The 13679-nt window shown below is 37.0% G+C and overlaps 1 protein-coding gene across 1 annotated transcript; it reads left to right on the top strand.

Annotated features, from left to right (window-relative positions):
- Positions 1 to 482: 482 nt before the first annotated feature.
- snx6 (sorting nexin 6) lies at positions 483 to 13550 on the top strand. The gene is made up of 14 exons (XM_079853244.1): positions 483 to 581; positions 717 to 767; positions 2414 to 2518; positions 2643 to 2753; positions 5154 to 5275; positions 6133 to 6256; positions 6707 to 6802; positions 8030 to 8135; positions 8940 to 9015; positions 9106 to 9145; positions 10280 to 10366; positions 10675 to 10834; positions 12550 to 12635; positions 12723 to 13550. The coding sequence occupies exons 1-14, from the start codon at positions 576 to 578 to the stop codon at positions 12774 to 12776; spliced, it is 1224 nt and encodes a 407-aa protein (XP_079709370.1). The 5' UTR covers positions 483 to 575; the 3' UTR covers positions 12777 to 13550.
- Positions 13551 to 13679: the final 129 nt, after the last annotated feature.

The raw sequence follows: 13679 nt of genomic DNA, 5'->3' as shown, positions 1-13679 counted from the left end.
TTTCCCATTCTGACATTCAGTTTGGAGTTCAGGAGATTGTCTTGACCAGGACCACACCCCTAAATGCATTGAAGCAACTGCCATGTGATTGATTAGATAATTGCATTAATGAGAAATTGAACAGGTGTTCCTAATAATCCTTTAGGTGAGTGTAGTAATGTAATGTATTATATTATATTATATTATAATAATGTAATGTAATATCATATAATATACACATTTTAATACTACTACTAATAATAAACGCTATTAATGTATTCATATATTAAAAAGGTTTTGTAACGTACATGTAAACGTAGATACTAATAAACATATCTAATAACAAAATTAAAAGAGTAAATGACATACCGGCCTAATATAATTAATATATTGTATTATTATTATTAAAAGAAAGAAAGAAAGAAAGAAAGAAAGAAAGAAAGAAAGAAAGAAAGAAAGAAAGAAAGAAAGAAAGAAAGAAAGACAATAATAATGTTGCGGTTTGTACTCGAACCGTTGAAGCTCCACCTCCCAGATCTCCTGCCTCACTGACGTCACACACACTCCGCCACATTCATACTCCACCCGCAGCAGCCATGATGGTGTGTGCTTTTCTCTCTCACTCCCTACACCTTTATCATTTACTCCTACAATCCTCCGATGCATCGAGTAATAACGAGCATCTGTCGTCTTTCTATTCCGATCGTTCGTTCTGATATCTCTGTGTCTCTCCACAGCAAGAAGGGCTGGACGATGGTCCCGATTTCCTCTCGGAAGAAGACAGGGGAGTAAGTTTTTTTTTCTTTTCTCATTTCTATTCTCCCTCTGTTCTCCTGCTGTTTGTCGTGCGTGTTTGTAGTCGTGTAAAGGACGTGTGTATTACTGCTGGTGTCACTGTGGCCCAGAATGTGTGTGTCCTATATGAGTCCGTCCGTTCACTTCCTCCTGACAAACCTCACACACACAAACCCATGTATGCACAATGATTCTCTAGTCCGATGGTAACAGCAGAAACTAGGGCAAGAAGCCACAAAACCACATCATGCCATTAACCATAAACTAATATAACTGGTTAAATAAGCCTGCTAAAGTTAAAGAATAATGGGTTAATGTGTTTGTTGAACAGCAGTTAGTCTCTGTCTCTGTCATCGTTTATTGGTTTGCTCTTGTGCAAATTCTCTGGTGAATATTTCTTCGTAAAAATTGTTACTTTAGTCAAATAATGTGACATTCCTATTTGTATAAAACTGAAACATTGTTACTTTATAATTAGGGAGGCAACTATATGAACATTTTGGCCGATACCGATAATTCTTTATATTTGAAAGCCGATAACCGATATAACCATTTTTTAAAAGCCTGATTACAAAAACAAAAGTCTCACCATAAAAATGTCCCAAGCACACAATTATAATGTTCTCATTGTAATTGTATGTAGCCTATGACAGCACATGTTGCACTTATCAAGCAATTCAAAACCATCATTGTGAACAGCTGATGGAAATAATCCATTATTTATCAGCTTTTATATATCGTCTGATACCGATATGGTGGCCGACATATAGTGCATCCCTTTTTATAATGTAACATTAAATAAAACAATGTTGCTGTATAATGTAACATCAAGTGTTATTCTGCAAAATAACTCATAATTGTAATGGTTTGGATGAATTTCTTTTATTAAGATATGCCTCATATGCAGTACCATGGTACTTTAATACCATGCTACTGTGCATAGTAGGTGTTTGTATAAATACCGTGGTACTATCATAGTACATGTCACGAAAACCATGGTATATTGTCAGTTTTGTAGAGAATATGGCTTTGTGGAAAACCTGTAGGTTGCTTTATGATTAGAATTAAAATAATGCTTTAATTCTTCACAAACATTTACCAGAGTAACTAACCATAGTTTCTGCCAAAATACTATATTTATTACAGATATTGTTTCTGCAATAGAGATCTAATATTATAGTTGTACTGTCAAACCTAACATTTCAGCGCAGTGCTGTTTTGTTTGAGGTTAAATATTTGTAGAATGTATATAGTAGTTGATGATTATGGACATTAAATGTATTTATTTTTATAAGTGAAAGTATATTTTAGGTAACAATTCCTATGAAGCTTTTCATCGTTGTTAACTCTAAAATACATTTTTGAAAGTGCAAATATTCTAGGTTTCTCGAGGAAAATGTTGTTTTAAATAGTTTTAGATTGAGCACTGCACTGCTGTCACTACCCGACATGTCATTCTTCTATCTAAATGCAAGGATGTGTTTTGTAATGAGATTAAACTTGATAGTTCTTGTGTACTATTCAAAAGCAGATAAAGTATGACTGTAATCGATTCCTTCTCCCGTGGTCCTCAATGATTAATATGAAATATTGATACTATTAGAGTTGCACTGTGTTTATTGATGACTTGTTTTAATAGCCCAGGGCAGTGAATGTGGATCTTCAAACCGACGCCACTCTACAAGTGGACATCTCAGACGCTCTGAGTGAGAGAGACAAGGTCAAGTTCACCGTCCACACAAAGGTACACAGCATCAACGCATAAAAACAACAAGGATTGTGTTTGTGTTTTCAGCCCTGCCTCCAAAATCGACTTGCCATTCACTGCATTCATTCATTAAATGATGATTTATGTTTTTTTTCCCCAGAGCACTCTACCTAATTTCAAGCAGAATGAATTTTCTGTGGTCAGACAGCATGAAGAATTCATCTGGCTCCACGACTCATTCGTGGAAAACGAAGAATACGCAGGTTATATTGTAAGTACCATTAAGTGTTTTGCATATTCTAAAATATGTTCGATTAGTGATTTAACAGATAGGCCTAGCCTAGCAGTCACAGGCCTGTAATTGTTTCATTTGCCTTTCCACCGGACGCTTGTTTGAACTGTCTGCGTCATACTCTCTTTTATACTCTACTACTTCATTATGTGTGTTTGAGAGCAAACGCCCCAGCTGCTCTTGCCAAGCCTGAAATCAGTGCTCGTCCTTTTATAGCCCTGGTGTTCATAAAAGGATCTGTTGTCGCATGTCGATTGTCATTTTGTTGTAGTTCAGGTGCAAGAATAAAGGGAAACGATCTTTGCCACAGTTTCCTATTTGGATATATTGGTTGAAACTATTGTTAATGTAAAAGAGTTAGATATTTACTGGGATATTTGATGTGCTCTGCTAATTTTCCAGGTCGTATTATGTGTACCGTTCAAAAGTTTGTGGTCATTAAGGTAAAAAAAAAAAAAAAAAAACTTTTATTCAGCAAGGAGTCATTAAATTGATAAATGGTACATTATTTCAATTAAAAACTGTTCTTTTGAACTTTTCATCAGAGTCTTAAAGGAGACATATCATGCTTTTAAATCGTTCCTTTTTACATATAAATCATACATTTGTAGTCTATATAAAGCAGAACTGCAATGCTTGGGTCTGAATTCCTCATTATTATAGCTCCACAGGCCCCTTTTCTACCCCTTTTCTGATGTGCGTCTGAGAGCAACTCGTTTTGGTGCGGTCTCTTTAAATACAATTGAGACACTTCATACCCCGCCCCCTCTCCAGGATGCAGAGGTGACACTCGGTTCAACTCCACCCCGTTCGGCCATTTTTGTAGTTTAATAGCAGAGATACGATTATCTAGCGGCACAGAAACTTTTTATTCACACGTTATTAACAAAATGTCAACAACGGAAGACTTGTCCAGCCAGCCTTACATGTTCGAGCCAGAGTCGGAGCCGGAGCGAGATGAAAATGAAGACGACGAACCTGCAGAACAACGTCTTCATATGGATGTATCGCAATGGTGTGTTACTGTATTTACACATGAAACTTTGGTCTTCCGACCTTTTACCACCGTGTCGATTTATTTTGATTAATATGTGCGAGGGAGAGAGAGCAAGACAGCGTCTAGTTTGTAGACGGTGTCTTGTTTACATTTTCGCCTGGCTCCGAAGAGAGAGAGAGTGCGTGCGCGCGACCGGGTCTCTCTCTCTCTCTCTCTCTCTCTCTCTCTCTCTCTCTCTCTCTCTGCTCGTTCTTTCAGTTAAACATACGCCTTGTCACAAGCGGCAGTTCATCTACATTAGACGGTGTAATGAAGCGTGTGGGTTACTACATCCAACAACCGAACATTTTAACTTACCATCTCGTAACTTCTGCATCCTTTAGCTTGGACTACAAAATTTGCAGCGAGAAATAAAAATGGCGGATTGCTCGAAGTGTTGGGCTGGAAGTCAATGTCCTTATTTGGCTGTTCCGCTGCAAATACTGTGACGTAATAGTTCACAAAACGTCATAGATAACAGAAAAATCGGAACAGGTTGAAAAATAAGGCCAAACCAGAATATAAAGATATCAACGAACCACCTGAAGAGAATAATTTCAACTTTTCTGTACTTCTAAACACTCCAAATATACAACAAAATGCATTTAAGGGCTAAAAAAGTGGATTTAGCATGATATGTCCCCTTTAAACAAAGAAATGGTTTCCACACGGTAGCACAACATGATCATAAATGTTTTCGACATAATAATAAATGTTTCTTGAGCAGCAAATCAGCATATTATAATGATTTCCGAAGGATCATGTGACACTGGAAACTGGTGTAATGATGCTGAAAATTCTGATTTGCATCACAGGAATAAATTACATATTAAAACAGATTAAATTAGAAAACGTTTATATAAATAGCTGTAATATTACTGTGAAGAAATGTAAATGCTGCCTTGGTGAGCATAAGAGATTATGCTATAAAAAAATCTTACCGACCTCAGACTTTTGAATGTTATTCAATGAAAAATCCAGTCATTAGAAATGGACAGGGCCTGCTGTTCCCTATTCTGCATTTTCACTGACTTATTTTCTGCATTATTTTAAGTACAAAAGGTCTGTCATTTTCTTGTCTGATTTAATGTAGTTTAATTTGGGACACTCTGATAAATATTCAACAAAGAAAGAGTCATGCCACTGACTGCCATTAACAATATCATCAAAGCTGGCCTGAATTATTTATAGCACGTATCATTAGGAACAGAAGTGTGAGTGATTGCGTTTTTCATTCAGTGACTGATGATGTAACGAATCCCAGAGTTTCATAACCAATGCTGAAACAAGTTTTGGGAATCAAAATGCTTCTTGAATAGCTAACGGAAAGACTTTCCCTGTAGATTCCGCCTGCTCCTCCGAGACCGGATTTCGATGCATCACGGGAGAAACTTCAGAAGCTGGGTGAAGGTGAAGGATCGATGACCAAGGAGGAGTTCACTAAGATGAAACAGGAACTGGAGGCGTGAGTTGATTTGTCTTCATATTGATTGTTACCATGTTGTTAGTTACACTTAAGGGATAGTTCACCCCAAAAATGAAAATTATCCCATAATTGACTCACCCTCAAACCATCCTATGTGTATATGACTTTCTTCTTTTAGCTGAACACAATTGAATCAAAAATGGATCCTGGCTCTTCCAAGCTTTATAATGGGAGTGAGTCAGGGGTGAGATTTTTTGAGATTTATAACATCCGTACGTGAGTTGAGTTCCGGTGGAAGAGTGACCTCTGACCCGACGTATTGACGAACGCGGAAGCGCAGAGGATAGAGCAAAACAAAACACCAGTCATGAATTAGAAGTCTAAAACTAGAATTTTTAAAGTGAAGTGTCGGAGGAGCTTGAGTTTGTTGTTTGAACCACGAGAGACGTCTACTCTCACCTAAGCTTACGCAACGCCTACATCCTACGTCATGCGTCGGGTCAGAGGTCACTCTTCCACCGGAACTCGACTTGCTTACCTCTGTTACCGGAAGCCATTGATTTATAGTTTATGAACTTATAAATATGGATATTTATCTTGCAAAAAGGCATCGCTTCGCTTCAGAAGGCCTTTATTAACCCCTGGAGCCGTATTGATTACTTTTATGATGGATGGATGTGCTTTTTTGGGCTCTCACCCCCCCCCCCCCCCCCCCCCCCCCCATTATAAAGCTTGGAAGAGCCAGTTTTTAATATAACTCCAATTGTGTTTGGCTGAAAGAAGAAAGTCATATAAACCTAGGATGGCTTGAGGGTGAGTCAATTATGGGATCATTTTAATTTTTGGTTGAACTAACCCTTTAATAATAATAACAACAATATGATAATGTGTTGCAGTGAGTATCTGGCCATCTTCAAGAAGACCGTGGCAATGCACGAGGTCTTTCTGTGCCGTGTTGCTGCCCATCCCGTCCTGCGCAAAGACATGAACTTTCATGTTTTCTTAGAGTACAATCAAGATGTAAGTGTGACATTTCTTAACTCTCAAATTATTGTTCTAAAATGTTTGGAAACTTGTTTTAAAAAGTTTTATTGCAATTAATATTGTTTTTAACTATTATTATTGACTACTGTTGTGCAACTCTTGTTGTTGTTTTTTAGGTTCAACAAAAAACTTGTATATTAACCATTTGATTATGATTTTTTTTAATCCAATGAATTAAAATGATTAAATGTTACTTGAAATCTCAATTATTTTTCTCGTTTCATTTGAAACTTGATGCACACAAACCAAAAGATCAGATTATTCATAGCAAATGTGAAAACAGCTTCAGTTGAGGTTGTGCAAAGCAGTTTTGTAGGCAAAACAAACCCCATATGAACCCCATATGTCCTTCTCTGTAGGCAAAACAAATATTTCTGAGCATTTTAATTGTTAATTTGTCCTTCAATTTGCCTCTTGAAATTACAGCTGAGTGTACGAGGGAAAAACAAGAAGGAAAGGCTGGAGGATTTCTTCAAGAACGTGGTGAAGTCTGCAGACGGGGTTCTTGTGGCAGGAGTGAAGGTCAGTTCAGTCAGTGGACTTTTTCTCATGTCATGTGACTTTTATGTGACTCTGCTTTAGAAATTAGGGGGTGGAGAGGGAGGCCACGACGACAACCACCATTCTGAGAAATGATTTACTTAGGCGTGAGCTTCTTTGCGTTTAGCTGTGTGTTGAATGATGGTTTATGTCTCTCTGGTGAATGCTTCTCTAGTAGTGGAATGCACATTTACCAAAGTCTTCTTGGAAACATATAGTCAAAAATAGGATTGTCACGGTTCCCAAATTCCAGTAGTCAGTACCAATACCAGTAAAGTTTCACGGTTCTCAGTACCAGTTTCGTTCAATGTTTAAAATTAAAAAATAGTAAAAACATTTAATGAGTTTATTATTTATGATGATAATAATTATAAGTAATACATGTATACAGCATGTAGCCTTCAAATGTTTGTAAGTAAACATTGTTTTAAAAAGGTCCTGTTTAAAATGTAATTTATTCCTGTGATGGAAAGCTGAATATTCAGCATCATGACTCTTCAGTGTCACATGATCCTTCAGAAATCATTCTAATATGATGATTTGCTGCTCAAGAGACATTTCATATTATGAAAGTTACACTTTTTTTCATGATTCTTTTGATGAACAGAAAGCTCAAAAGAACAGCATTTATTTGAAATAGAAATCTTTTGTACCATTATAAATGCCTTACTGTCACTTTTGATCAATTTAAAGGGATAGTTCACCCAAAAATGAAAATTCTATCATTGTTTACTCACCCTCAAGTTGTTCCAAACCTGTATGAGTTTCTTTGTTCTGCTGAACACAAAGGAAGATATTTGAAAGAATGTTTGTAGCCAAACAGATCTCGGTCCCCATTGACTACCATAGTATATTTTTTTCCTACTATGGAAGTCAATGGGGACCGAGATCTGTTGATTACAAACATTCTTCCAAATATCTTCCTTTGTGTTCAGCAGAACAAAGAAACTCATACAGGTTTGGAACAACTTGAGGGTGAGTAAATGGTGACAGAATTTTCATTTTTGGGTGAACTATCCCTTTAATTCATCCTTGCATCTCTTTTAAAAAAAAACTCGTCAAGACCGTGTTCATGTCATGTTTCATCCTAAAATAATTTAATTAATCAAATTGTATAATTTCTTTGTTAGATTCACCTCTTAGAATTGCCTTCTTTATTTATTTGTATATTACTATATTAATTGTATATTTATTTCTATTTCATCACAGGACGTTGATGATTTCTTTGAACACGAGAAGACATTCCTATTAGAGTACCACAACCGTGTCAAAGACGCGTCTGCCAAATCTGATCGAATGATCAGGTCTCACAAAAGTAAGCTTCTCTTTTCATCACGTATTTGTAGATGCTCACATGACCGTGTAGAGTCAAGGTCAAAGTTCTCCAGTCACAGGAAGTGTGTGTTATAGAGATAACAATGCCCTTGCCAATATCATTTCGGATGCATGCTCAAAAAATCTGAGTGCTTTGCATCTCCCAAGGTTCATTTGCTAAAACATTTTTTAGACTAATAAAACCAGTTGCTGACTTTCATTTTCAAATCTGTGATCTATGAATATCATAAGGTTTCCTTGTTTTACATTGTCTAGTTCTATTTGTGCACAACATTAATTTGCCTGCAGCTATGGACACTGGAAAGGTTGGTTTTCTTTGTTATGGAGTGTCAACAGGAAATTGAAGGAGGTATTTAGTGCTGTTTAGTGAGAAAACGTGTCATTTGTCAGGAAGCCAGCAAATGTCAGGTGACTCAGTTGGCCTTTTAACACCAACAATGAATTCTCCCTGAGGAAAAGTGTCTGACGTTTTGTCAAATGATCTGAATAATGTTAATCAACGTTTTTGTTTTAGAGATTTGAACGCAACACTTTCTATTAATGCAGATTTAAATGTGTTTTTGTCATTCACACCATTTTCTTGCATCACGCGTCTTTCCAATTCCGAGCCAAATGTTTTGCTTTTCCTTGTGTGCCGTGAGTCTTATTGGCACAACACTGAAACATGATCTGGAAAAGCAGAATGCTGTGAAGCAGTGTTAAGTGCTGAAGCACTGAGTCAATGGATGTGTTAAAGACTGACAGCATTTCTTCATCTAGAGATCTGACAGGACGTGTGTTTCAGGTGCGGCGGATGATATCAACAGAATCGCCTCAACGCTGTACACCTTAGGAACACAAGACTCCACAGATCTGTGCAAGTACGACGTCCATTTCCCCATGTAGCTCCACAATTAACTGTTATAGCCTCTTTTTTTGACTTGCTTTTTATTTTGGTCCCTTCTAAACAGATTTTTCCTGAAAGTATCAGAGCTTTTTGAGAAAACACGGGTAAGCATTTCCAGTACTGTAACATAATTTGAATATAGATGCACGATTAATCATTAAAAGATTGTGATTTCTTTCCTAAATGACAGCGATTCGCCTATTAAACGTGTCTATTTAACAGTTGACAAAATCACAGTGGAATATACAGATCTGCATTGGCGCTGCCTCTGACCCAGAAAGAGTATTTTTAACCACACTATCATTATTTCTATTATAAATATTCATATTATCACTGGGATAAGAGTTTATAGTTCGGATATAAACACTGATGTCTACGGTAGTTATCAAAATAGAGTAAGTCACTTTGATAAATGACTGTTATAAAATGTATTTGTCATTGAATCATTAATACAAGTGATGAGTTAAAAAAAGATGCTGATTCATCCAGTAATGAAACAAGTGAAGTATTTTTGAGTCATTGAATTATTCATTCAAACTGATTCTTTATAAATAATTAATCCAGATTAATTAAACAGCACTGCAGCAATTAACATTTTGTCGGAACCTCTAGTAAATGGCATGCTACTTTTAGTTGTCTATTCAGAGTCGTGATCTCTATATGAAACAAAACAAATGTTCGCGCAGCTCTGTATAGATGCATTTTTAATATATAGTGGCGTACAATGTTTGCACCCTCCTTTAAACCTGTAAATATACATATTTTTAATCATAAAACATTTGAAAACAAAGAAACATTGACAAATTGAATGAGAAATATTGGTAAAACCTTACAATAATGAAATATTTTTTTATATTGCTCATGTCTTTGTTAAAGTTAGTTAATTAAAATACAATTATTAATTGTTTGTTCAGGTCAGTTCTAAGTGCATTGTGCATACCGTGAAACCCTGATATTTTCTGAGACGATTATCATACCGTGAAAATCTCATATTGTCACAACCCTAATTGCAACTAATGCACTTCATTGTTTACATTAAAATTGATAATGATTTTTTTTTCACTTTTTAAATATATGTTGTAATTTGGTCATTTGGTGTCTTTCTCACCTCAGCAGTTTTTATTCAAAAAGAAAGCAGAATTTGATGAATTCAACTTCTGTAAATTTGAATTCACAAGGGACTGTAAAGTCACACACTACTTCCCCTCACCTGGTTTCAAACTCTGTTTCCTTTGCAGAAAATTGAAGCACGCGTAGCGGCCGATGAGGATTTGAAACTCGCCGACTTGTTGAAGTACTACCTCCGAGAGTCGCAAGCCGCTAAGGTGAGACGTGTGGTCAGCATGTTGAACTGACAGCTGCTCATTAGAGGTCGTTCCTACATTAGTGAGTGATTTGTTAATCTAGCCAAACCCTGGGATACAATGTAATTGAGCTACAACATTGATTCTGACTATTCATTTTACACCAAGCCAAAACAGTGGAACGGTACAGTACAGTGGTACAGGATTGATTATTTGTTGCCCAGAATTAATCTTTTACTATTCCTAGTTATTGCTTGCTGAAACCATTTAAAAATGCTTTTAGATTATACGAGTTTCTTTAGTTGTAAACAGCATTATCTCCTCAACAGGACCTCCTGTACAGACGAGGAAGGGCATTAGTTGATTATGAGAATGCTAATAAAGCTCTGGACAAAGCCCGAGCTAAAAACAAGGACGTCCTCCAAGCAGAAACCACACAGCAAGTGTGCTGTCAGAAGTTTGAGAAAATCTCTGAATCTGCAAAACAAGGTACTTTATAGATATATATCCTTCAAACTGGGTGGTTTTACATGGTTTCCTAACCAGCTGCAGCATAATAAAAGCATCTCTTCCCTGTAAATCTTCCTTGTAAACCCGCACAGGAAATTAATTGGACTGTTAATTAAATCTCATTGGTCCAAAACCTGGCTCCACAGATCTATACATTTTAAAGATCACTTCTGATTGTGTCAATTCACATTAATTGAGATTTGGAGTTGTTCTATTATCTAATTGCAACGGCTAGAATCTTATTTAATATACAGGGGTTGGAAAATGAAACTGAAATACCTGGTTTTAGACCACAATAATTTATTAGTATGGTGTAGGGCCTCCTTTTGTGGCCAAACAGCATCAGTTTGTCTTGGGAATGACTGATAGAAGTCCTTTACAGTGGCCGGATGGATTTTGAGCCATTCCTCTTCCAGAACAGCGGTCAGGTCACTGGGACTCTTTGACTCGCTTCTCCAAAACACCTCAAAGTGGCTCAAAAATATTTAGATCTGGTGACTGTACAGGCCATGGCAGATGTTCAACTTCACTGTCATGTTCATCAAACCATTCTGTCACAAGTCTTGCTGTGTGTATTGGTGCGTTCATGCTGATGCACGGCACTCCCTTCAGGGTACAAAGTTTGAACCAGGTGCACATGGTCCTCCAGAATGGTTCGGAAAGCACAGTAGGGAATGTCATGATATTGCAGCCCAAACCATCACTGATCCTGTGCTTCACTCTGGGCAGCAACAGTCCGGGTGTTAAACCTCTTTGTGCTTCTCCACACTGTAACTCCCACTGATCTGGGAAAGACAGTGAAGGTGGACTCATCAGAGAACAGTACGTTTCACCATTGAAACCAACATTTGACATTAGCACAAGTGAGCAAAGGTTTGGCTATAGCAGTCCCACCATGAATATTGACTGTGTGGAGTATCCAGAACCTGGATATCCCTTTCAGACAGCTTCCTCTTGCGTCAAAGCCTCCAACACTATATTGGCCAGTGTTTGTTTCATTGTCCAGCCCCTGTATTTGCAATGCGTATTTCAGAGTGAAGTGTGGAGCTGTTCATTTACTCGCGTGCAGCTCATGATCTGGTGTTTTCAGAGTCTCAGAGCACTTGTAAAGTGGCTGTTGTCAACAAGAGAAGCTTTAAAGTTGCGATAAACTGGAAGTAACAACAGATCTTTTCTTTTGTATTGTGGCATTCATCTGAGTGAAACGGGTTACCACAAAGAATAAGTGTTGGGCGGGGACTTGGTTGCATGAATGGGTTGTTGATCGGATTTTGAAATGTGGACGTTGCACTCAAAAGTGAAGGCTGATGAACGTGAGCTTGCAGGATTGGGGCTTAAACTGTTTTGATTCAACATTATAAAAGCGTGGATGAATTGTTCACAATAAGACCTGTAATATGCATTTAGATTTTATAATTTTATCTCAAGCTGACTTTATGAGCTCCCTGCTGTTTTCCACCTAAATACAAAGACAAAATTTGGGCCAAATTATTTGCAGATATTTTCTCCAAATTTATTTTGGACAGAGAAATTTGTTTTGATGTTGTGTTGTGGAAATGTGGCAAACTGCTCTTAACCTAAGATTGCTATTCTATTAAGATTGCTGGAAGTAACTTAGGATAAAAGCATCTGCTAATTGGCTATTTCCTTACTAAATATTAATGCTCGTTGTCCTATGCTTGATTTCCATTTAGAACTGATAGATTTCAAGACACGGCGAGTAGCAGCATTCAGAAAGAACTTGGTGGAACTGGCCGAGCTGGAACTCAAACATGCCAAGGTTTCCATTTGCTTTATACTGTGACTCATCAATGATTTCAGATCCATGGATAATTTATTGATGATATGCCCTGATCTCTCTCCTCAGGGGAATCTACAGTTGCTGCAGAGCTGTTTGGGGGTCCTGAAAGGGGACACTTAGGTCCTTGAACCAGGTTCTCCAAGGGCTTTCCCTGCTTTGGTCTCGTCTTCATTCGGAAGATGGAGGAGAGAACATACCTGGGGTCAGTTTGTCTAAAGAGACGTCTGTACTTACCACTACCAGAGACACCATACTCCCTCCACAACCCCCCCCCTAAAAGTGAGGCAGTCCACTGTGGAAGATCAACCGGTCCACACAGCACAAGATATACGACTTCATTTAATCACGCATTTTTAACTTTTGATTGTTAATTGTTTTTCACTATTTCACTCTCGTTTCTGTAATTTTTGTCCAGTTTGTTTTTCTGTTTCGTTTCGCTTGTTTTTGTTTTTCCTGTTGTAATCTCTAAAGTTAGTTTTGGTGATCTGTGTGTGGATGCTGCTCAGATATCTTGTTCAAGTTGAGCTGATTGTTATTACAATTAAAGTGTATGGTCACTCAAAGCCTTGTACATGTGTAAGTTTTCATCGTATAGCTATGGATCATCGTAATCAGACTAATTTTCTCATTTTTCATTCCTAACAAATAATGCTTCAGTATGTTTGCCTTAAAATGTAGATTAATATGATATTGTTAAAAAAAAAAAAATCATACATGGATGCATTTTTTTTCCCTCCCGATTTCTTTTTTAAGTGCACTGTATATGAATGTTGTTTTCTTATTCACAATATGTGACCAAAGCTTCCGTTTATTCAGATGGAGGAATGCTGACATAAACGAAAATGATAAAATGACCATGAAAAAAAACAAAAAATAAATGATGCTGTTTACTTTAAGTGAGTTTTTTTTTTTTTTTTTTTTTTATCTGAACAGAAAAACTGATGGTCTAAATTAACTAGGGGGAAATAAAGGCTGTTTTCGCTTTTTGATCATATACAATGGGATTATTAAATACAATCCAGC

Source organism: Squalius cephalus (assembly GCF_949319135.1).
Source record: "Squalius cephalus genome assembly, chromosome: 20".
NCBI lineage: Eukaryota > Metazoa > Chordata > Actinopteri > Cypriniformes > Leuciscidae > Squalius > Squalius cephalus.
Note: the sequence above shows the minus strand (reverse complement) of the source record. Positions and strands in the feature narration are given on the sequence as shown.

Coding starts and splice junctions, on each gene's coding strand:
- snx6 (XM_079853244.1), top strand. Junction 768..2,413: donor TCTCGGAAGAAGACAGGGGA/GTAAGTTTTTTT, acceptor TTGTTTTAATAG/CCCAGGGCAGTGAATGTGGA. Junction 12,636..12,722: donor TGGAACTCAAACATGCCAAG/GTTTCCATTTGC, acceptor CTCTCTCCTCAG/GGGAATCTACAGTTGCTGCA.